This window comes from Alnus glutinosa, chromosome 4, assembly GCF_958979055.1.
Source record: "Alnus glutinosa chromosome 4, dhAlnGlut1.1, whole genome shotgun sequence".
Taxonomy (NCBI): domain Eukaryota; kingdom Viridiplantae; phylum Streptophyta; class Magnoliopsida; order Fagales; family Betulaceae; genus Alnus; species Alnus glutinosa.
In genome coordinates this window covers 26,628,742-26,650,933 of record NC_084889.1, presented here as the reverse complement: position 1 = coordinate 26,650,933, position 22,192 = coordinate 26,628,742, and the positions used below count along the sequence as shown (strand labels likewise).

At 34.9% G+C, this 22,192-nt stretch overlaps 1 protein-coding gene and 2 pseudogenes across 1 annotated transcript; 2 read left to right on the top strand and 1 right to left on the bottom strand.

Moving 5' to 3' along the window:
- The first annotated feature begins 526 nt into the window (after positions 1 to 526).
- Positions 527 to 6,785, top strand: LOC133866247 (loganic acid O-methyltransferase-like; annotated as a pseudogene).
- LOC133867541 (small nucleolar RNA Z247) lies at positions 719 to 817 on the bottom strand (annotated as a pseudogene).
- Positions 6,786 to 19,293: 12,508 nt separating the features above from the next.
- LOC133867284 (loganic acid O-methyltransferase-like) lies at positions 19,294 to 21,943 on the top strand. Its single transcript, XM_062304004.1, has 3 exons — positions 19,294 to 19,403; positions 20,255 to 20,911; positions 21,494 to 21,943. Exons 1-3 carry the CDS (start codon positions 19,311 to 19,313, stop codon positions 21,839 to 21,841), a joined length of 1,098 nt encoding a protein of 365 aa, XP_062159988.1. The 5' UTR covers positions 19,294 to 19,310; the 3' UTR covers positions 21,842 to 21,943.
- The last annotated feature ends 249 nt before the right edge of the window (positions 21,944 to 22,192 follow it).

Sequence of the window (22,192 nt, the reverse complement as noted above, 5' to 3'; positions counted from 1 at the left end):
TAGAGTTCGAGTTTACTTGGGCCTTGGAGGAGTAGTTGCCGAGTTCGAAAGTCCTTAACACAGAAAAAGTTGGATGAAATTCAATAAAAACATGGTTTTCATGTGTGAATTGATTAACTAAGATAAGGTTTTTCTGTACTTGAGCAACATGAAAGAGAGAAAATAAATGAAAGTTACGTGATGGAGTGGGTAAGAGTCCACGACCATAATTTGAGATATGCAAACCTTGCCCACTGCCTACTCGGATCTGGTTATTGCCATTGTAATCTTCAGCATGCATGTTGAGGTTGGAGAGATCATTAGTAAGGTGGACGTTGGAGCCAGTGTCCTGATACCATTGAGAATCTAATGCAGAAGAGACAGAAGCCAAAATGGAATTCATTGGGAAATTTTCTACTTGATGTCCTTGATCAAATTGAAATCAACTGGTTGCAGCCATGTGGCCTTACTTGTGGCATACCTGATAGATCGGACGTTGGGACTAGCCAGGACCAGAAAAGGAGTATTGCTGAGGTGATCCGCGACCATGGCCACGCCCCCTGCCACGAGAGAAGTTGAAGTTGAGATAGCCCAAGTTGAGGCCACGATTATTCCTCGGATAGGAGTGGCTCTGACGTTGAGCCATGTTGGCAATAAAGATGTTCTATTCAAGTGTTGATTTGTGCGCCTCAAGACGCTGCTCATAGGAAAACATGTAGCCATAAAGATTAGTTAGAGGGATCGAGTCTTGCCTTGTAGTGACAGAAGTAACAATTGGGTCATAGTCGACACCTAGGCCAGCAAGAATGTGGGAGATTAGTTCTGAATTGTCAATTGGCTTGCCAATAGCAGCCAAGAGGTTGGCAAATCCCTGTGCTTTCTGGAAATTGGCGGAGACAGATTGAGCACCTTTTCAGGGTTGAGAGCTGCTGCTTGAGTTGAAGAATACGGGATTGAGATTGAGCAGCAAATAAAGTTTCGAAGGTAATCCAGACTTCACGAGATGTAGAGAGTCCAATTACATGAGGTAAGGTTTCCACGAACAAGGTGGAGATAATTTCACTAAAGATCATTCAATCTTGATGATACCAGGATAAATGAGAAGGACTGGTAATGAGAAGACCAGGGGTGCTATCGGGAATGAGCTTGGGAGGATGCGGAATTGTGCCATCAACATAACCGAACAAGTTTTGGCCCTTTAGAAAAGGAACCATAAGGAATTGCCATAGAATATAGTTTTCTTGGGTGAGTTTTTTCCGAGATATGACGGTGAACATTTTGAAAATGTGTTGATGTTGCAGGCGGAGTAACAGTGATGGAGATAGGAGGTGGGGTTGAAACAGGAGGGGAAGTTTGAGTAGAGTCGGTTTCAGAATTTGGGATAGCCATAGACGTTTGTCTTTTAATGGCTTTGATACCATATAAGATGACAGAATATTTGGTTAATCTGTGTTATCTAATCCAGTAATTATCCTTGAAAAAGTGCCCAATTTTGACTATGGGAATGTAAACAACAGGCAAGGAATTGCAAATGCATACCACACCAACACTATCATAAACATTGGGCCTTATTTTTTTTTTGGATTTACTAACCGATAAATTCATACTATTAACCTTATCAATCCAACGACCTACAACAAAGAATTGTGAAGGTGGACGGCCAAGAGCTATCCAATTTTTTTTGTTTTTTAAAAAAATTGGTGTCTGGGGGTGGCTCGTAGGCGGTAACCACCCTCCAAACACTATTTTTCTTTTTTTAAAAAAAGATTTTAGTTTTTTTTAGCTTTTAAGTTTTTTATTTTTATTTTTTTAGTTTTTCAATTTAATTTAATTTTTTTTTTTTTATTTTTTAACTGAAAAATGACATTTGGCAGAGGTATTATAGGCATTTTTTTTGTCAAACTGGTTATTTTTGAAACTTTTGGTAATTTGGGGGGTCAGAGTCCAAGCATTTGTAGTAAGAGGGCTTATCCGTAAAATGTTTGGTAGTTTGAGGGGTTAAATTGTATTTTTTTTTCATTATTATATTATATTGACGTAATGTTATCAATTAATTATTGGATCAACCATTATTTAAAGAAAAAAAATGGTGAATTGGTAATACCGTGTCAACATGGTGAGATATAATGGTAAAATAGCAATATTCGTGCGATATATTGCCGTTACAATATTTTTTTTAATAAGAAATGGATCAAAAGGTTTATTGAGATTGCCATATCTGCATTTTGAAATAATTATGAAATGAAAATGTGTTATACAAACTTTACGGCACCCATGTGACAAGTCACACCAAATACACCTAAAAACAACAAGAACACATTAGGAACATAAACCAAAATCTGAACTTTTTTTGCAATACAAATCTACTGGCAACATATATGTAATTGAAACTCGGTGCAAAATTAATCAAATCCAACACAAGAAACCAAGGATCCGAGTGGCATTTGAGGGGGTGTGTAGAAATACATATAAAATATAAAAATATGAAAGAGAAGGAAAAGAGAGGGGAAATAGAGAGACGTATGAGCTACATCTTGCATATTCATTATATTAAACAATATTACATAACTCTCTATTCATAGAGAGACAATAAATAGTGAGTAAAAAACCGTAAACCAAATAAGATAGAAAATAAACTTATAAAGAAAATAGAATAAGAGAAATATAAAATATTCTACAAAAGAATTTGCCACCTAAAGACACAACTATTGACACAGTTATTGACTTTTTTTTTTTTTTTTTTTTTTTTTTTTTTTTCTATATATATTTTGAAAAAATAATAAACAAAAAACCAGACCCCAACTTACATGATCTTGTGAGTTTTTGTTTAATAAAAATAAAAATAAAAATAAATAATTATGTCAATAGTTGTGTAATGAGTTGGCAACCTATATATCTCTAAAACAAATTAGAGAATACATTTAAATATTCTAAGATATTATGGAAGTTTTTTTTTTTTTATGCAAGTAGATATTATGGAAGTTGAGTTTGCCACTGAGTCACAATGTTAGACAACCGACGACTACTGCACTTTCTTCTACTTTGGCCATTATATATTTTGTATAACAGAGATAATAGGTTATAGATTAGCCCCGGAGAGAGAGAGATGGCAGCGGAGCAAACATCGAAAACGTCTGAAGCATATCCGATGAAAGGTGGAGATAGCGCGCGTCGATAGCTACTCCAACAACTCCTCCTACCTGTTACTCTCCTCTTCACTTTCTTTCGTTATATCCGATCCAGATGATTATTTTTCTTTTTTCATTGCCGGCCGAGGCCAAAACTTCTCCCTCTCCATAGCTGTTTTGTTGACTTCTCAACTCAGATCTCCTTATATGTACTGGAAACAATGAGTCTATAGATCGGGCCTACCCATTTGAAAGGCGATGCAGGCAGGTGTACGTTAATCTATAGAGAGAGAGAGAGCGGGGGAGAAGATGGGTGATGAAATCTGATGAACTTGACTATTTAATTTTTAATCTAGTAATAATATTTAGCGTCTGAATCAGTAAAAACTTATAAGAAATTAAAAAAAAAAAATAAAATTCAAAAACTGAATTTTATTGTCACGTAGTCTTTGCTATACAATATCGGTCTACTAAATAAGATTTGTCGAATCTAATTAGATGCTTTAAGAATACAAAGACAAATAAATACTCATATTACATAGTAAGCCAGCTCAATGGCGTGGTCTCCCAAGACCAAGTCTTTCACGTAACCCTTTAATATTAATTTCCTTTCATTGATGCAATATTTGATTGAGGTTGTGGCCACCTGACTTTATATAGGGGCAATCCCCTCCATATGCCAACTATATATAAACATAAATATTTGCTTTTGGATCTACCTACTACCTTATATATATATATATATTTAGAGAGAGAGAGAGAGAGACTAATGCTAATATATATTACATTCTCATATCTTATTCTATTGTTGATGTGATCATGTTCATCATTGTTGAATTTTAATATTTTTATTATTATTTTTTTTTTTAACAAGTCCAAAGATTAATGGACACTATCACGTTAGCTTAATGAAATGGAAACGAGACGGGTCCTATCCAAATTCAACAACTTTTTTGTTTTTTTTTTTTAAATCAACTATAGGCTATGTAAGACTCACATGTAGGAAAATAGATCTAATTGTTAGTTTGAAAAAAAAAATTATTAGAGTTGTATAGTAATTATACAAATGTTGTAAATGTATCATATCTCTCTTCACGTAACCCTTGGTCTAATATTTTTTAATTTTGAAAATGAATTTCGATTTTTTTTTTCTTTTGTGATAAATAAGTACTTTCGTTCTTGAGAGAACATTACTTTCATGGTTTATTTAAGTGACACAAGGATGGGAATTTGTTGACTAAAGGGTAATTTACCCAAAATTTTATTCATTTGAATGGAAATCTTTGTTGAGTAGTGATAAGCCTTTGAAAACAAATCCTATTGGTCGGAAGTTTCTAAATAAAATTGAGAGAAGATTACATTAGGTTATCTTTAATGGAAAATGATAAATATACAACTCCATCACAACTTTGGTACAACCCCCACTCACAATGAGGTGGGGCCCACGTGTATGGACCTCACCTCATTGTGAGTGGGTTGTGCCAAAGTTGTACAAAGGGTTTGTACCCCAATCATCTCCCATCTTTAATTAGACGGTGGTTTAAATTTTATCTTATTACTCCTTGCACTTTGAATTATTATCAAATAAATCATTTCGTCTTATAGATTTTGTCCTTTTTTTTTAATAGAATCCTTACAAAATTACAATTATACCATAAAAAAATTACCAAAAAAAAAACCGAAAGTGTTGGTTTGTTTTCAAAAAATCAAACCTTGCTTATTTTTTATTATTATATTATTTATATATCTTTGAATTTTGAATTTTGAGTCATGATGAAGGAGAAAGATATATAATAATATTTATATATCTTTCTCCTTCGTCATGACTCAAAATTCAAAATACAAGAAGAAACAATGACATTTTTCTCTTGATTTGAACAACGTGCAGAACAAATTTCTTGATTAGAAAGCACTAATCACCTTTTGATGTTCTTCCTTATCATCTGATTTTCCCATGCCTTGAAAAGTGGGATCTTTCTCTTTTCTCTTTTCTCCCATATCTCTTCCTTTTTTTTTTTTTTTTTTTTTTTCTAAAAAAGAAAAAAACTTGAGAGAGGAGTTGCATTATATTTATAACTATATAGATACAAAGTTGAGTTACATCATTAGATTACAAGATTATCAATATTAAGATAACCAGAGATAGATCCAAATTCGCCTTAGTTCAGTCATTCCCAAAATTTTTTTTGTTGTACTTTCTTTAATTTTGAAATGAGAAATATTATTTAGTAGATTGCTATACGACTGTGATGACGTGGCTCTGAAAATCAGCTATTAATTTTTCTTTTTCATATCATCCTAATCGTATGAGAATAGTATGATTGTCTAATAAATAGCATTACCGTTCCGAAATTCCTGCGTCTTTATTTTCTAACAAAATCTCGTGGTTTTAGAGAGGAGTTATCGATGTAACAAAAGAGCTAATAACTAAATCAGTTGCTGAAAAGCTTGACTCCACCAAGTTTGTTTCATCAACCACCTTTCGAATTGCAGATTTAGGTTGCTCTACTGGGCCTAATACATTTTTCGCAGTGCAAAAAACATAATTGAAGCAGTGCGGTTGAAGTACGAATGCCAAGAACTCCATTCTCAGCTCCCTGAATTTCAAGTCTTCTTCAACGATCATGTCTCCAATGATTTCAACACTCTCTTCGCATCCCTCCCGCTAGACAGGCAATATTATGCGGCAGCCGTGGCGGGTTCTTTCTACAATCGACTGTTTCCCAATGCACCTTTGCACTTCGTTCACGCTTCTTATGCCATCCATTGGCTTTCTAGAATCCCAAAGTCGGTTGCTGACAAAACCTCCCATGCATGGAATAAAGGGAGAATCTACTACTCAAATTCGAAAGATGAAGTTGTCAAGGCCTATGAAACTCAATTTGTTGAAGACATGGAGTGCTTTTTGCAGGCCAGGGCTCAAGAGTTGGTGACCAGAGGATTGATCACACTTGTCTTTTCTGGCCGCCGCAATGGAACCCTCCATTCTCAAACTGCACAATATATTATGAGTAGCCTCTTGGAGTCGTGCCTCTTGGACATGGTCAGAACGGTAAGAAGTCATCAGCTACCCCAAGTTTCTGTAATATTTTCACTGTTCTCTCATACTATTGTGCAGGTAATTGTGTGAAAAATCTCTTATAGGATCTACCTACCTGAGCAGTCTAAGGCTGCTCGAATACCTATCGAGATAGGTGGGTTCCACAAGGGTCCTCTCACAATTGCATGCCCATATTGCTCACGCAATTGCACTGGATCTTAATTACACTTCCGAAGGCCTTTTATTCTTACGTATTCCTTTCTTCTGCATCTTCTCAAATTATATGAAACTATATTGTCATTTTTTTAATTCCTTTTTTTTTTTTTTTCCTTTTTTATTTCATTCAAGGAAAAGTTAGAAAGGAAGAAGTGGACTTCTTTAATTTACCAGTATATAACATGTCTCCCGAAGAACTGGAAGCTGCAGTGGATGGAAATGGGTGTTTCAGCATAGAGAGAATGGAGGAGTTGCCTGTCATCTCAATGGGAGAACTTGGTACTTGGTAGCCTTCCCAAAACCCAAATAACAATTTCTGGCTTGCGAGCTGGAATAGAAGGATTGATCAAGGCACATTTTGGAGAAGCGATTTTGAACGACTTGTTTGACTTGGTGAAAAAGAAACTTGACCAACAATTCTCTTTTACTGAGTTTGGGAGCATTGCTAATTTCTTTGCTCTTCTTAAACGCAAAGCAAGTGATTAATTAGCTTCTTAATTTGTCATTTGTAATGAAGTTATTATAAAACGTAAAATAATGGCATCTTAACTCTTTTGAGGCGCTTTCTTGATATGGTTGTTCGACAAGATCGATGCAGCCTATTGATTGATAACTGGTAAATGTTATACATTCAAGCTCTTTAACTTGCATATGTTAATTCCTTAGCATTGTTATTTGTTTGATTTTGTGTTATTTTATTATTTTCAGGTTTTAAATAAAGATGCAATTAATTCCATTGATTTTGAGCTTAAAACAGACTTTGAGAAAACCTAGAAGATATGTTTAAGTTTAACCAATCATAATAGAAAACCTATATGATGTGGTTGAGTTTAATTAAATCAAAGTAAATGATTAAATAAGAATTTCTCCAATAAGAGTTCAAAATCGGATTGGATTCAAATTTGGATTCTGCACACGTTTTAGTGTTTTAATCATACCTTTCTGCTCAGATCTCTAATTGGAATGAAATTCATGGTATTGGAAAGCTAATAAAAAATTCAACAAATATGTCAGAAATAGTTTTTTCTTAATTCGGACGTTTACTATGCCAAAATTACTCGCAATAAAAGACCACAAATCTGGACGAATTTGGAATCCTTTTCCTACTTGGATTGAATTTTCAATCTCTTACTTGGACTAAGAGACTAAATTTTGATTTTTCTTGGATTCCTAGAGCTTTTAGGCCTCTCATAATCTCTATAAATAGACCCCTAAGCTTCAAGAGAAGGTGTGCTTAACTTTAGATAAAAAATTCTTCTTTGAGGCTTGACAAGTTGAAGAGGAGAAGAACATAGCAGGAGGCCATCCCAGCACCACGATGAGCTGCTAAATTCGTAATAGGGTGTTGATGTAGCCCTTTCCAAGTGACAATGGTTTAATTGTATTTTAATTTAGAATTTTCTATATGCATGATGGTTGTATAACTGTGACAATTGATCTTGTTTATATTCAATCATTATGAATTTCTTATCTTGTCTTAGAAAATATTTTATATTGGTTGAACTCAATCTTTCATATTTTCTGTGATTATGTGAATGATTGTTATACAACGGTTTTAATTGATATATGATCAAGAGGATTAGATAGACCATGCCTAGGGAAGACGGATTGTACTACACCCTAGTTTAGTGTAATTTAGGTAGACAGTTCGTACCAACCGAAGATGGGTTATACTATTCCATTGATTGTGTGTACCCTATTAAAGATGTAGCTAATCCATATCTAGGGAAGATGGGTTGTACCGCATCTTAGTGGTTAGGTAGACGGTCTATGCCAACCGAAGATGGATTATACTTATTCTTTAGAGGTAATTTCTTGACTACTCGAATGAGGTGAGCCCTATATGATGCATAATATGAATTTCCCTCGTTAATTTACGATTAACTATTGTTATGCGGAGAGTGGTAAAATCCATCCCGTATTCTTTCTCTCATCACTACAATCTTTCTTTTTTATGTCTTTAGTTTTATGCGTTTAACTTAGTTAAAATTAAAATCAACAAATCTTTTTTTTAGTTATTTTTACTCTTCATAAACTTAATAACAACACCCCTGTAATCCTTGAGGTTCAACACCCTCTCTATAGCCTTATCCTACAAGGATTCGTCTTATTGCGAGTGGTTTATTTATTATCGATATTTTTGTACACAAAACGACCACATCAACGATCTTAATTCATAGCATACAAATTTGTTGTCACCAAATTAAGGAGAATGAATAGCTATTCCGACAACTAGGAGATTTATTGAACACAAACTTTTCTGGATCACTAATAGACTCAAAATTAACTATAGTAATTTGCTAACGTTTCTCATTTAGCTCCTTCATGCCTACTATAACCAGTTATTTTCAATTTTATGTTAGCACTTTGCTTCGCTTTATAGAAGAGAGACTGTTGTCTTTATCATCTTCATTTTGATCTTAATGAAATCGCTATTATACATACCAAATGTATTCTTAAGATTTTGACCTTGTAACATGTTTGAATGTGTGTTGACAAGGTACAAATAATTTATTCTTGCAAAGAGTAGAAGTTCCTATGACGTCCAATGTTGACAAGGTATAATGCGAGTAGACATGGTTTTGCATAAAGAGAATAAGTTGGAAACTAAATTAAAAATACTTTATCATTTCATTACTATGCTATAATCTTTCTTTTTGTAAACGCTTTATCATTTCACGAAAAACATGTTCTTTTACTATAAAACTATATTGTAAACAATTCGTCATCTCATGAGGCATTAAAAAATCTTTTCTATAAAACTATACTGTAAATACTTTATAATTTCAAAGAAAACATTTATCTTTGCTTTAAAACAATATTGTAAATACTTTATCATTTCGTAAAAAATATTTTTCTTCAACCGACTTTACTTTATGTGCAATCTTTCATATCTCTGTCATCGTTATGATTAACTCAGAGTCAAAGTTGTGCATCTTGTACTCCCCATATCGGCATAGGAGTGGCTTTGTGCATCTCTTCCTTTTGGAACCCTACTGGCTTAGCCCCGCTACTGTTGGAGGATGAATCCATATCAATGCCACACCTTCGCATAACCATCGTTTAGTGTGCTGCACAGCCTCCTATTCATGGCTCATACATAGCCATAACATAGTATATGTACTGCGCAGTACCGATGGCTTTCAATACTTTTTTTACTGTCTATATTTTCTTTACTTTCCTTCCTTTCATTCTTTATCATACTGTCATACATACCTAGCTTTTTTCATAATACCGCCGACCTATTTCATTTCCGTTACACAAATTGTAACATAGTCATACATATAATAACTCTTTACGTGATAACATGGTAAATCACTGAAATATGCAACTCCAATTCAATTCATGTCACACTTTTCATGCATAAAACATTTTATACATTTCATTGTGCATGATGTAAAAAATAACTCGGCCTTGATGATTCCCATAGACCTTGATAATTATCCATAAACCATAAACCTCGATAATTATCCTCGAAAAAGCATCTAATTTCAACTATGGGAATGTAAACCTCAGGCAAGGAATTGCAAATGCGTACGATACTATTATTCTATTATATTGACGTGACGTTATCAATCAATTATTAGATCAGTCATTATTTAAAGAAAAAAATATATGGTAAATTGGGAATACCATGTCAACATAGTGAGATACAATGGTAAAATAGCGGTACGCGCGAGTGTGATATATTGGCGTTATAATATATATTTTTTAAATAAGAAATGGATCAAAAGGTTTATTGAGATTGCATTATCCGCATTTTGAAATAATTATGAGATAAAAATGTGTTACATAAACTTTACCGTACCCATGCCACAATTCACACCAAATACACCTAAAAAACAACAATAACACATTAGGAACAGAAACCAAAATCTGAACATTTTTTGCAATACAAATATACAGGCAACATATATGTAATTGAAACTCGATGAAAAATTAATCAAATCCAACCCAAGAAACCACGGATCTGAGTAGCATTTGAGGTGGTTTGTAGAAATACATATAAAATATAAAAATATAAAAGAGAAGGAAAAGAGAGCGGAAATAGAGAGAGACGTATGAACTACATCTTGTATATTTACTATATTAAACAATATTATATAGCTCTCTATTTATAGAGAGATAATAAATAGTGAGAAAAAACCGTAAATCAAATAAGGTAGAAAATAAACTTATAAAGAAAATAGAAAAAGAAAACTATAAAATATTCTACCAAATAAAAAATATTGATAAAAAACAAATTAGAGAATACATTTTAAATATGAGAAATACTAGGTTTACACCCAACTCCCCACACCCATCTATTTACATCCTGACATGGTATTACTACATCAGATTTTTCTATTTTTCTTTTTCGTTTTCTTCTTTGAAAACAATGACCCCAACATTGTTCTATTTTTCTTTTTCGTTTTCTTCTTTGTAGGTTACACGCGGCCAACTGTCAGCCACGTGTACAGTGATTACACGTGGCATAGTGGCCACGTGTACTAAAATAAACGTGGCAATTTTTTTTTATTTTTTATTTTTTTAATTTTAATTTTTTTTTCTAATTTAGTTTTCTATTTATTTTTTTAAATTTTTTTTGGTTAATTACTTTTTTAATTTAATTACTTTTTTTTATTTGAATTTCTTATTTCCGCCCAAAAATATAGCAAAATCTATTTTACCCAAAATTATCACAAAATCAAATTACACAAATCAATAATTAATAACATGTTTGTTAACTATACAAATCAACACAACAATATCTACACATTTGAATACCAAAACATAAACGTATTCGTTATTAACAAAAAATAATTACACAAAATATCTACACATTTGAAGGGCATCCCTGTGGATCAAGAGGTACTATCTCAGGCGTGTGCTCGCCAACCAGCGATTGCTGCGCAAGGGATGGCGTAGCGGGCGATGGTGTAGTGACAGGGGAGTGCTGGCTCAGCTGTCGTCCAATAGGCGACAACGGACCAATCGTTGTTGCATTACCTGCAAGCAATAAAAACAATTAAAGTATATAATATTATATGCAAATTTAAACAATTAATGAAACCAAATTGAAAATAATTTTGTTGTATATACAATATGAATCATACTTGCAGATGCACTACTAACAGACAACGTACTACCTACGTTTGCAGGTGAAGACTACTGAGCATGTGATACTCCCATAGAGGCCATGAAGGCCTCGAATTGTCACATGCGCTGCTCCAAGACATCATTCCTCTCTCGCTCAGCACGTAACATCGTCTGCATTTCCGCCATCTGCCGGGCATATTTGGCCCAATCCTGAGATGTGCCCTCAGATGGTCCCCCTTGTGAGTGAGCTATGTACGAGAAACACGTTCCACGAACAGGAGTAACGTTCGGCCCAACCTGCCGAACCCTCCCCGCGTACTAAGGCTTCCCAACCACCTGTTCGTACGCGTCGTTCGGTGCCCAACGCACCGTGTCACATGAGATTCTCTGCGTGGCAGCAGGATCACTGAATAAACCTTGTGTCATCCTCTCCTGTACGTCGTCAACATAAAATACACATGTATTGAATAATGCCATATCACACGCAAAACTTAGAAATATTAGTAAAATAGATCAGTAGCATACGCATAGGACTCGTGCACGTTCATTCAGGTAAGTGCCGTCCTTCCTTGTATGCGTCTTCACGAACGACTCGGCACGAGTGGGTGGCGTGCCAGATGTACATGCCTGTTGCCATCCAGTCGAAATATTTTACATTCAGTAATACTATATATCGTGTTTAAAAAAAAAACAATTAGGCACAAATATGAAAAACAATTACATATATATGTTCAAACCTCATCGTGATTAAATCTGGCATAATTTTTGGAGCCCAGACAATGAGGGAGGTCATTCTGCTCCCGCAACCGCTTCATCCGTTCACAAGTCGCCTACGTATTGAACATTTCATAAAAATGTAAGCATTGACACACTTAAAGTAGTAATAAAATTAAATGAACTGTTATTAAAAATGAGCTCCAATTTTATAATACAATCAAAGATCTACATACCCTTTTTTGCTCAGTGTACCAATCGCTCAGAAGGTACTCCACATCTGCTGTGTCATACTTCTCAAAAACTTTCTCCGGCACTCTCGCACGTATAATCTCAGGCGTGTCACCATCTTGAATATGTAGCTTGGTTCTAAACTTTGACTTCCACGATCGGTGCTTACGACCAATATCAATCCACGCTTCGTGCTGTGCCTTGCGCTCGTCAACAGATTCAGGTAGATAAAACTCCTCTTGCACATTCAATTTAAGCATTAATTTTAACAGTTCAACAAAAACTAAATTTTAAGTTTAATTTAAATAAATAAATTAGATTCATTAACATACCATCAGCGCGTCCCACATAGCCTTCTTAATGTTCTTATCTACATTCGCCCATTCGTCCCGCATATGTATGTAGGACCTGCTCCTGATAAGCATGCTCGTAGCACGCCTAAAACGATTGCAGGCTCGTCCTACGGGTTGTGTTGCAACATTGTACTGCAACACAATCTTCTTTGGTTCTTCCCCTTCGGGAGCACCCAATTCTTCTCGGGGTCCCTAACCACCTCATAATAGATGCTCCCGTCTGGGTTTAGGGTTTAGGGTTAGGGTTTTTGTTTTGTTTTAAGGGTTAAGGTTTTTGTTTTGGGGTTTAGGGTTTAGGGTTTAGGGTTTAGGGTTAGGGTTCTTGTTTTTTTTTTTTTTTTTTTTTTTAAGGGTTTAGGGTTAGGGTTTTTGTTTTGTTTTAAGGGTTTAGGGTTTATTTTTTATTTTATTTTTTTAAGGGTTTATTGTTTAGGGTTTAGGGTTTAGGGCTTAGGGTTAGGGTTTTACGGTTATGGTTTTAGGATTTAGTGTTTAGGGTTAGGGTTTAGGTTTTTTTTTAAAAAACGGTTTAGGGTTAGAGTTTTTGTTTTGTTATAGGGTTTGGGGTTTAGGGTTAGGGTTAGGGTTTTGTCTTAGGGTTTAGGGTTTAGGGTTAGGGTTCTTTTTTTTTTTTTTTTTTTAAGGGTTTAGGGTTTAGGGTTAGGGTTTTACGGTTATGGTTTTAGGATTTAGTGTTTAGGGTTAGAGTGTTTGTTTTGTTATAGGGTTTGGAGTTTAGGGTTAGGGTTTAGCTTTTTGTAAAGGGTTTAGGATTTAGGGTTTATGGTTAGGGTGTTTGTTTTTTTAAGGGGTTAGAGTTTCTGTTTTTTTTTTTTTTTTTAAAGGGTTTAGGGTTAGGGTTAGGGTTTTTGTTTTGTTTTAGGGTTTGGGGTTTAGGGTCAGGGTTTTTGTTTGTTTGTTTTTTTTTTTTTTTAATTTTTTTTTTTTTAAATTTTTTTTACAGGGTTTAGGGTTTAGGGTTTTTGTTTTGTTTTAGAGTTTGAAGTTTTGGGTTAAGGTTTTTGTTTGTTTTTTTTTTTAAGGGTTTTTTTTCATTAATTATTGATTTTTAATTTTGGTTGAAATTGTTGGATACGATCATTTTATTATAAAATGATCGGGAGTTTGTTTTAAAATGGTTTTTGTAAAAAATTACCAAAAAGGATAATACCAACACAAATGATCAATTAAAATTTTTTTTTTAATAGCAAAAAATGTTGAAATAGTACGACATACTTGTTTCAATTTTATTTTAAACAATTGCACAATTGTATTTTAAAAAAGTGATTTTGGATATGTGGACCATTTTTAGAATTCATTTTTTCATATTTCGGTTTTTTAGAATTGCCAAAAAACCAAAATATGATAATTGCCAAAAATGATAATAACAACACAAATTCGTAGCACAGTAAAATATTTCACCAAAAAACATAAAACTGTACGCATATTTTCCATGCATAATAACCAATCACAGCAAAACCAAAAAAATGACACAACAATATATATACAAACCCAACAATATATCTATGTACTGGAAATGATAAACAATTAGGAAAAATATCTAAACAAATACATTAAATTTACCAAATTTATTATAGCCAAAAAATGAAGGAAAAAGAATGTAAAAATTACTCACAATCGTGTACTCTGGTGTAATATATGGTTCTTGTAGTTTTTGTACCTGCATTTTTTGGGAGGAAAAAATTAATAATAACAGAAAAAATAAAAAATAAAAAAAGCATAACCACACGTTACATTACAGAGGGAGAGAGAGAGAGAGAGAGAGAGAGAGAGAGAGAGAGAGAGAGAGATAGATATAGAGATACAGAGAGAGAGATAGAGAGTGAGAGAGGTAGTGAGAGAGAGAGAGAGAGAGAAAGGGAGAGGGTTACTGAACCCTTACCTTAAGTGCTGGCCGGCCGAAGTTTAGACAGGTAGAGAGAGATAGAGAGAGAGAGAGAGAGAGAGAGAGAGAGAGAGAGAGAGAGAAAGGTAGAGAGAAAGAGAGAGATAGAGCGAGATATTAGAAAGAGAGAGCGAGAACTGAGCAGATAGAGCTAGAGAGAAGGCGTGTCACCGACGGGAAGAAGGGCGGACGCACGATTGCTGGGGAGCTGGCCGGTGCGGCTGTGACGGAGAGAGAGAGAGAGAGAGAGAGAGAGAGAGAGAGAGAGAGAGAGAGAGAGAGAGAGAGAGAGAGAGAGAGAGAGAACTATTGAAAATGGGTAGCTTCCAGAGATAGCTAACCATTTAACTAATAATTTTTTTTTTTTTTCGAAATTTTTATTAATTAAAGTATATATATTTTTTAAAAGTAATTTGGCCAGGTGGCGTGTGGGAATTGTCCAGCGCGGTGTACCTAGCTGAATTTTGGCCACGTAGCCTAAATCCACGTGGCCAATCAGGGACGTGTAATTTTAATACACGTCTCCATTTCTAAATTTATATTATATATTTGAAAAATAATATGTATATATATATATATAAACACAAAAACAAACCCTAACTCGAGCCTAAGTGTATATACTATATAAACACAAATATGTTTTAGGGTTTATATAAATTTATATAAACTCTAACTCATAAAACGACACCCTAAACCCTAACCCTAAGTGTATGTACTATATATAGCCATAAACCCTAACACTAAGTGTATATACTATATATATCTATAAACCCTAACCTTAAGTGTATGTACTATATATATCCATAAACCCTAACCCTAAGTGTATGTACTATATATAGCCATAAACCGTAAGTATACTATTTATATATAGCGTAGAACCCTAAAAATAAATGCATTTACTATATATAGCCATAAACCCTAAGGTTATGGTATATACAAGTCATTACGAATGTATATAGTTTCTAAACCGTTTACATGCATGCATATGTTATGCATATATGTATATAGTTTTAACTTTTTCATGTATATTTTAATTTTTTTTTAAACGTAGAAATGTTTAAGGCAATGGTGTACAAAAGAAAACCCTAATTTGGTTTTTTTTAGAGAGAGAGAGAGAGTTAGGGTATATATATATAGCACCAACTTAGGTTTAGTTTTGTACAATATGCATATGCATATAGTACAATATGCAAATTAGTACTAAATTGCTAAAGTATAAAATAAGGCAAAACTTATTTGTAGTAGGTCCATAAATGTAAATATTAACCCTAATTAGGGTTAGCGTTTACCTATAAGTATACCCTATATAAGGAACTCAACCCGTAAACCCTAAGTATAATATTTACATATAGCATATAGCCCTAAAAACTAACCATATGTGTATATACTATATATAGCCGCTAACTCTAACCCTAAGTGTATATACTATATATAGCCATAAACCCTAATCCTAACCATAAGTGTATGTACTATATAATGGACTAAACCATAAGTATACTGTTTATATATAGCACGAAACCCTAACAATAAGTGCATTTACTATATATAGCCATAAACCCCAATGTTAGGATTTATACAAGTCATTATGAATGTATATAATTACATCAACCGTTTACATGCATGCATATATATATATATATATATATATATATATATATATATATATATATATATATATATATATATATATATATTTAAAAAAAAAACGTAGATGGTGTACAAAACCAAACCTTAATTTGGTGCTATATATATATTTATAGTACGCCCATTTATGTAAACGCTAACCTTAATTAGGGTTAGGATTTACTTATAAGAATACCATATATAAGGAACTCAACACGTAAACCCTAAGTATGCTATGTACATATAGCATATAGCTATAAAACCTAAACGTATGTGGCTATACTATATATAGCCATAAACCCTAATTATATATGTATATAATTAAAAAACTAAAGTTTTTTTTTTTTTTTTTTTTTTTTTTTTTTTTTTTTAAAAATAAATAAATAAATACAATGATTTGTATGCATAGTGTACAAAACGAGTCATTATGCATGTATACAGTAATATTATTATGCATGAAAACGAAACCCTAGCTATAATGTTTTTTTTTTAATATATATTAGATTAAAAGCAATTGGCCACGTGTCAAAATTACATATGGCCGTGTGTAATATACACATGTGTCCGATTGGACACGTGTATAAATACACTTATTACACGCAGCCACTTGTTTTCCACATACTGTCAGCCACGTGGTCATAAAGACAAGCGACTATATGGCCGTGTGGCTACAGTAACCGCTACTGTAGACAAGCGGCGAATTGAGGCATTTTTTGTAGTGGCAAGACGGAGAGACAACAAGGGGAAGAATGTGAGGGGAAGAAACAGCACCCATCCATTTTTGTAAAATTGAAATTTTTTAATCTATTATTCAATCAAGACGGAGAGACTTCAGTTTTGAAGCAACCACCAAGATGGGGAAAGAAATGAAAACCAAAATCCACATCAACCAGTCTCTCCAGACTACAATTAAATAAAAGCCAAAACATTTAAACACAACAAACCGCCCAATACCCACCTTCTTGTGCACAACATAATCCCCAAAACGAAGACAATAGGGGTCCACCTTGTAACTAAACCCCCCATCACCCCCTCCCCCACCCTTGAGTTTCTGCAAGCCCCTTTGTTGCTGCTCCTTCACCAGCCGAATGTACTTCTCGGCCTCTTCCGAGTTCATGGCCGTTTTGGAAGCTTGCCCATCCGAGAGGAAATGGTGGAGAGCTTAGCACCTAGAGTGATGGCCCGTATTGTTGAGTTTCTGCAAGCCCCTTTGTTGCTGCTCCTTCACCAGCTGAATGTACTTCTCGGCCTCCTCCGAGTCCATGGCCGTTCTGGAAGCTTGCCCGTCCGAGAGGAAATGGTGGAGAGCTCGGCACCTTGAGTGATGGCCTGTATTGAGACAAGAGTTATAAACACTAAAGAGACAAGAGTTACAAGAACTTAAGAGACAAGAGTTACAAGATGATAAATTAGATTTATTGTTGTTAATGTAGAAGTAGAAGAAACTTGTAACATTCATATTATTTATCTATAAATAAAGTTTTGGATATAATCAAATATATAAAGGAAAGATGTAGCTAAGAAAAGGCTTTTAAGTGTGCACGTGGGTCATAGACCAAACCACATTCATTCTATTTGTCTTTCCTATTCTCATATATTTCTTAAATTATTAATTTTTACGTGGTATCAGAGCTATAGGCTAACAATATTCGATCCTGTGCCAATGTTTGTTTTTGTTTTTGTTTTTTTTTTTTGTTCACTCATCCTTTTGCATCTTCAAATAACCAAAATCAAAATGCCCACAAATATCCATCGTATGCCAATTTTTGTTTTTCTTGGGTTTCCTCATCCTTCCATATTTTCTCATCCTATGCCCGAACTGTTTCTTTTCTCACACCCACGTGAGTCTCTCTCTTTGTGAGGATAACATGCCACATTACCACTAATTGTTTCTTCTACTAGAAAATACCACCTACCTAATTCTTTTTTAATTTGTTGAAAGAAAAAGAAAAAAAAAAAGTCCAAAGAGGTTTCGGCCATTGTATCTACTTTCGGCCAAAATTGCCGATGTCGAAATTCTAGCCATAGTAGCCGATGCCAGCCAAAATTACTGATGTCCAAGTCTCAACGCCGATGCCGGCCAGAGTCGCCAAAGTCCAAGTTTCAGTGATAGAAACCGATGTTACAATTCAGGCCATAGTAGCCCTTTTTTTTTTTTTTTTTTTTTTTTTTTTTTTTTTTCTTATTCTTGATGTTCAAGATCAAACCTCAACGTCTATGATCTATCGTTGGGTTTGTGGGAGCGTATTGAGATAAGAGTTATAAGAACTTAAAGAGACAAGAGCTACAAGATAATAAATTAAATTTATTGTTGTTAATATAGAAGTAGAAAGACTTGTAACATTCATATTTTTTCTCTATAAATAGAGTCTTGTATAGAATCAAATATATTAAGAAAAGATATAGTCAAGAAAAGGCTTTGAAGTATGGATGTAGGCCATAGGCCGAACCACCTAAAATCTGTGTTACCTGTATTTCCTATTCTCATATCTTTGCTATCCGTTTCTTTCTCAACCAAGAAGGGTGCCGATGGAACTGAACCAACGCAACAGAAGCCGAAAATTTGGAGGTTGCTCCGTTTAGCCGGCGACGCCGGGGGAACTCGACCCAGCTACGGAAAGATCATACCCATGATTCATGAAGCTGTCCTCCCACTTGCAGGGGCCCCAGATCTTGACCCCACTCCTGGATCTTGATGAAGACAAAGAACACGATAAACAGAGAGAGAGAGAGAGAGAGAGAGAACGGACTAAGGAGAGAGAATTTCTGAGTTTTTTGAGATTGAGTGAAAATATATATATATAATGTGGCACTTGCCGGCCACGTCTTGGTGTATAAATTTGGGAGTCAAAGTAGACTAGCATTACTCTTTAAATATCCTAAGATATTGTGGAAGTTGAGTATGCCACTAGTCACAATTTTAGACAACAGAAGACTAAACTTTCTTTGACTTTGGCCATGATATTATTGTATAATAGACCCATAGAGGCAATAGTTAATAGATTAGCCCCGGAGAGAGCGAAAAAGAGAGAGAGAAAGAGATGGCAGCGGAGCAAACATCGAAACCGTCTAAAGCATATCCGATGAAAGGTGGAGATAGCGTCGATAGCTACTCCAACAACTCCTCCTACCAGGTACTCTCCTCTACTACTTTGTTTCGATAGATCTATCTGATTCATTGCTATCCATATCTGTTTTGTCGATTTCTCAACTCAGATCTCCATATCTGTACTGGAAACAATGAGACTATATATATATATAGATCGGGCCTACTCATTTGAAAGGAGATGCAGCTGGCAGGTGTTAATCTATAGAGAGAGAGAGAGAGAGTGAGAGAGGGGAGAAGATGGGTGATGAAATCTGAAAAACTTGACTAGTTTTTTTTTTTTTTTTTTAAAGATATTCAGTAGACTATTATATTAAAAATCAGCGTCTGAATCAGTAAAAACTTACTAAAAAAAAAATTTAAAGACTGAATTTGACTGTCACCCGGCCCAGTGTTTGCTATACAACATCAGTCAACCAAATAGGATTTCTCTAATCTAATTACGTTCTTTAACAATACAATGAATGACAAATAAATACTCATAGCCCACCGCCACAGGTCAACGCCATAGTGAGCCAGCTCAATGCCGTGGTCTCCCGCGACAAAGCTTTTCACGTAACCCTCGGTCTAATATTGTTTAGTTACATCATCTGATTACAAGATTAACAATATTAAGATAACCAGAAATCGATTCAAATTCGCCATGGTTAAATCATTCCCAAACAATTTTCTACTATACTTTCTTTAATTCCGAAAAGAGAAATGCTATTTAGTAGACTACTATACTACTGTGGTGACGTGACTGTGAAAATCAACCATTGGTTTTTCTTTTTCACATCATATCCCAGTCGTATGAGAATAGTATGATTGTCTATTAAATAGCATTATTGTTCCGAAATTCCCGCGTCTTTATTTTTTAACAAAATCTCGTTGTTTCAGAGAGGAGTTATCGATGCTGCAAAAGAGCTAATAATTGAATCAGCTGCTAAAAAGCTTGACACAACCAACTTTGTTTCGTCAACCACCTTTCGAATTGCAGATTTAGGCTGTTCCACTGGGCCTAATACATTTTTCGCAGTGCAAAACATAATTGAGGCAGTGCGGTTGAAGTATGAATGCCAAGAACTCCATTCTCAGCTCCCTGAATTTCAAGTCTTCTTCAACGATCACGTCTCCAATGATTTCAACACACTCTTCGCATCCCTCCCGCCAGACAGGCGATATTATGCAGCGGCCGTGGCAGGTTCTTTCTATAGCCGCTTGTTTCCCAATGCATCCTTGCACTTCGTTCATGCTTCTTATGCCATCCATTGGCTTTCGGAAGTCCCAAAACCAGTTGTTGACAAAACCTCCCCTGCTTGGAATAAAGGGAGAATCTACTACTCAAATTCGAAAGATGAAGTTGTCAAGGCATATGAAACTCAATTTGCTGAAGACATGGAGTGTTTTCTGCAAGCCAGGGCTAAAGAGTTGGTGACCGGAGGATTGATTGCACTTGTCTTCTCCGGCCGCCGCAATGGTACCCTCCATTCTCAAACTACACAAAGTATGACGAGTAGCCTCTTGGAGTCGTGCCTCTTGGACATGGTCAGGACGGTAAGAAATCATCAGCTACCCCAAGTTTCTATTGTATTTTCATAGCCCCTTCGTAAAATGTTTTACGGAAATGGTTGTTCCTATTTTTGAGTGTTTGGCACATCATAAAATATTGGTCAATATGAAATGTTTTCAGTTAGTCAAAGAAAATAACATTTAAGAGGTGTTTTCGTTGTTCTCCCATACTCTTGGGCAGGTAATTTTGTGAAAATCCCTTTTAGGATCTACCTACCTGAGCAGTCTAAGGCTGCTCGAATATCTATCCGGGCAGGTGGGCTCCACAAGGGTCCTCTCACAATTGCATGCCATATTGCTCACACAATTGCACTAAATCTCAATTATGCCTCTGAAAGCCTTTTATTCTTACGTATCCTTTTCTTCTGCATCTTCTAAAATTATATGAAACTATAATGTCATTTTTTTTTTCCTTTTTTGTTTGGTGATTAAGTTTAATCAAATCAAGTGAAGGATTAAATCGGAATTTCTCCATTAAGAGTCAAAATCGGATTGGATTCAAATTTGGATTCTGCATATGTCTTAGTCTTTGGATGTGCAACATTCAACGTTTATCATTTGGTTCAGGGAAAAATTAAAGAGGAAGAAGTGGACTCCTTTAATTTACCAGCATATCACATGTCTCCCGAAGAACTGGAAGCTGCAGTGGATGGAAATGGGTGTTTTAGCATAGAGAGAATGGAGGAGTTGCCTCTCATCGCAATGGGAGAACTTGGTAGTCTTCCCAAAGCCCAAATAATGACTTCTAGCTTGCGAGCCACAACGGAAGGATTGATCAAGGCACATTTTGGAGAAGCGATTTTAAACGACTTCTTTAACTCGGTTAGAAAGAAACTTGACGAACAAGTCTCCTTTACTGAGTTCGAGAGCCAGACTAATTTCTTTGCTCTTCTTAAACACAAAGCAACTGATTAATTAGCTTCTTAATTTGTCATTTGTAATGAAGTATTGTCAAACATAAAATAAGGGCATCTTCTTTTGAGGCGCTTTCTTGATATGGTTGTTAGACAAGATCGATGCAGCCTGTTGATCTTAATTTCTAGCGTACAAATATGTTGTGAGTAAATTAAGGGAAATGAAAAGTGCTATTCCAACAACTAAGAGGATTTATTGAACACAACATTCTCTGGATCACCACCCGACTCAAAACCAACTTTAGTAATTTGCTAACGTTTCTCATTTTGCTCCTTCATGCCTACTATAAATAGTTTTTTCGGTTTTATGTTAGCGCTTTGCTTGGCTTTATAGAAGAGATAATGTTGTCTT

Excerpts from the sequence above, each read along its gene's own strand:
- LOC133867284 (XM_062304004.1), top strand. The coding sequence starts at position 19,311 with ATGGCAGCGGAGCAAACATCGAAACCGTCTAAAGCATATCCGATGAAA. Across the intron at positions 19,404-20,254 it reads CCAACAACTCCTCCTACCAG|AGAGGAGTTATCGATGCTGC; the intron begins GTACTCTCCTCT and ends TCGTTGTTTCAG. Across the intron at positions 20,912-21,493 it reads TCTTGGACATGGTCAGGACG|GGAAAAATTAAAGAGGAAGA; the intron begins GTAAGAAATCAT and ends CATTTGGTTCAG.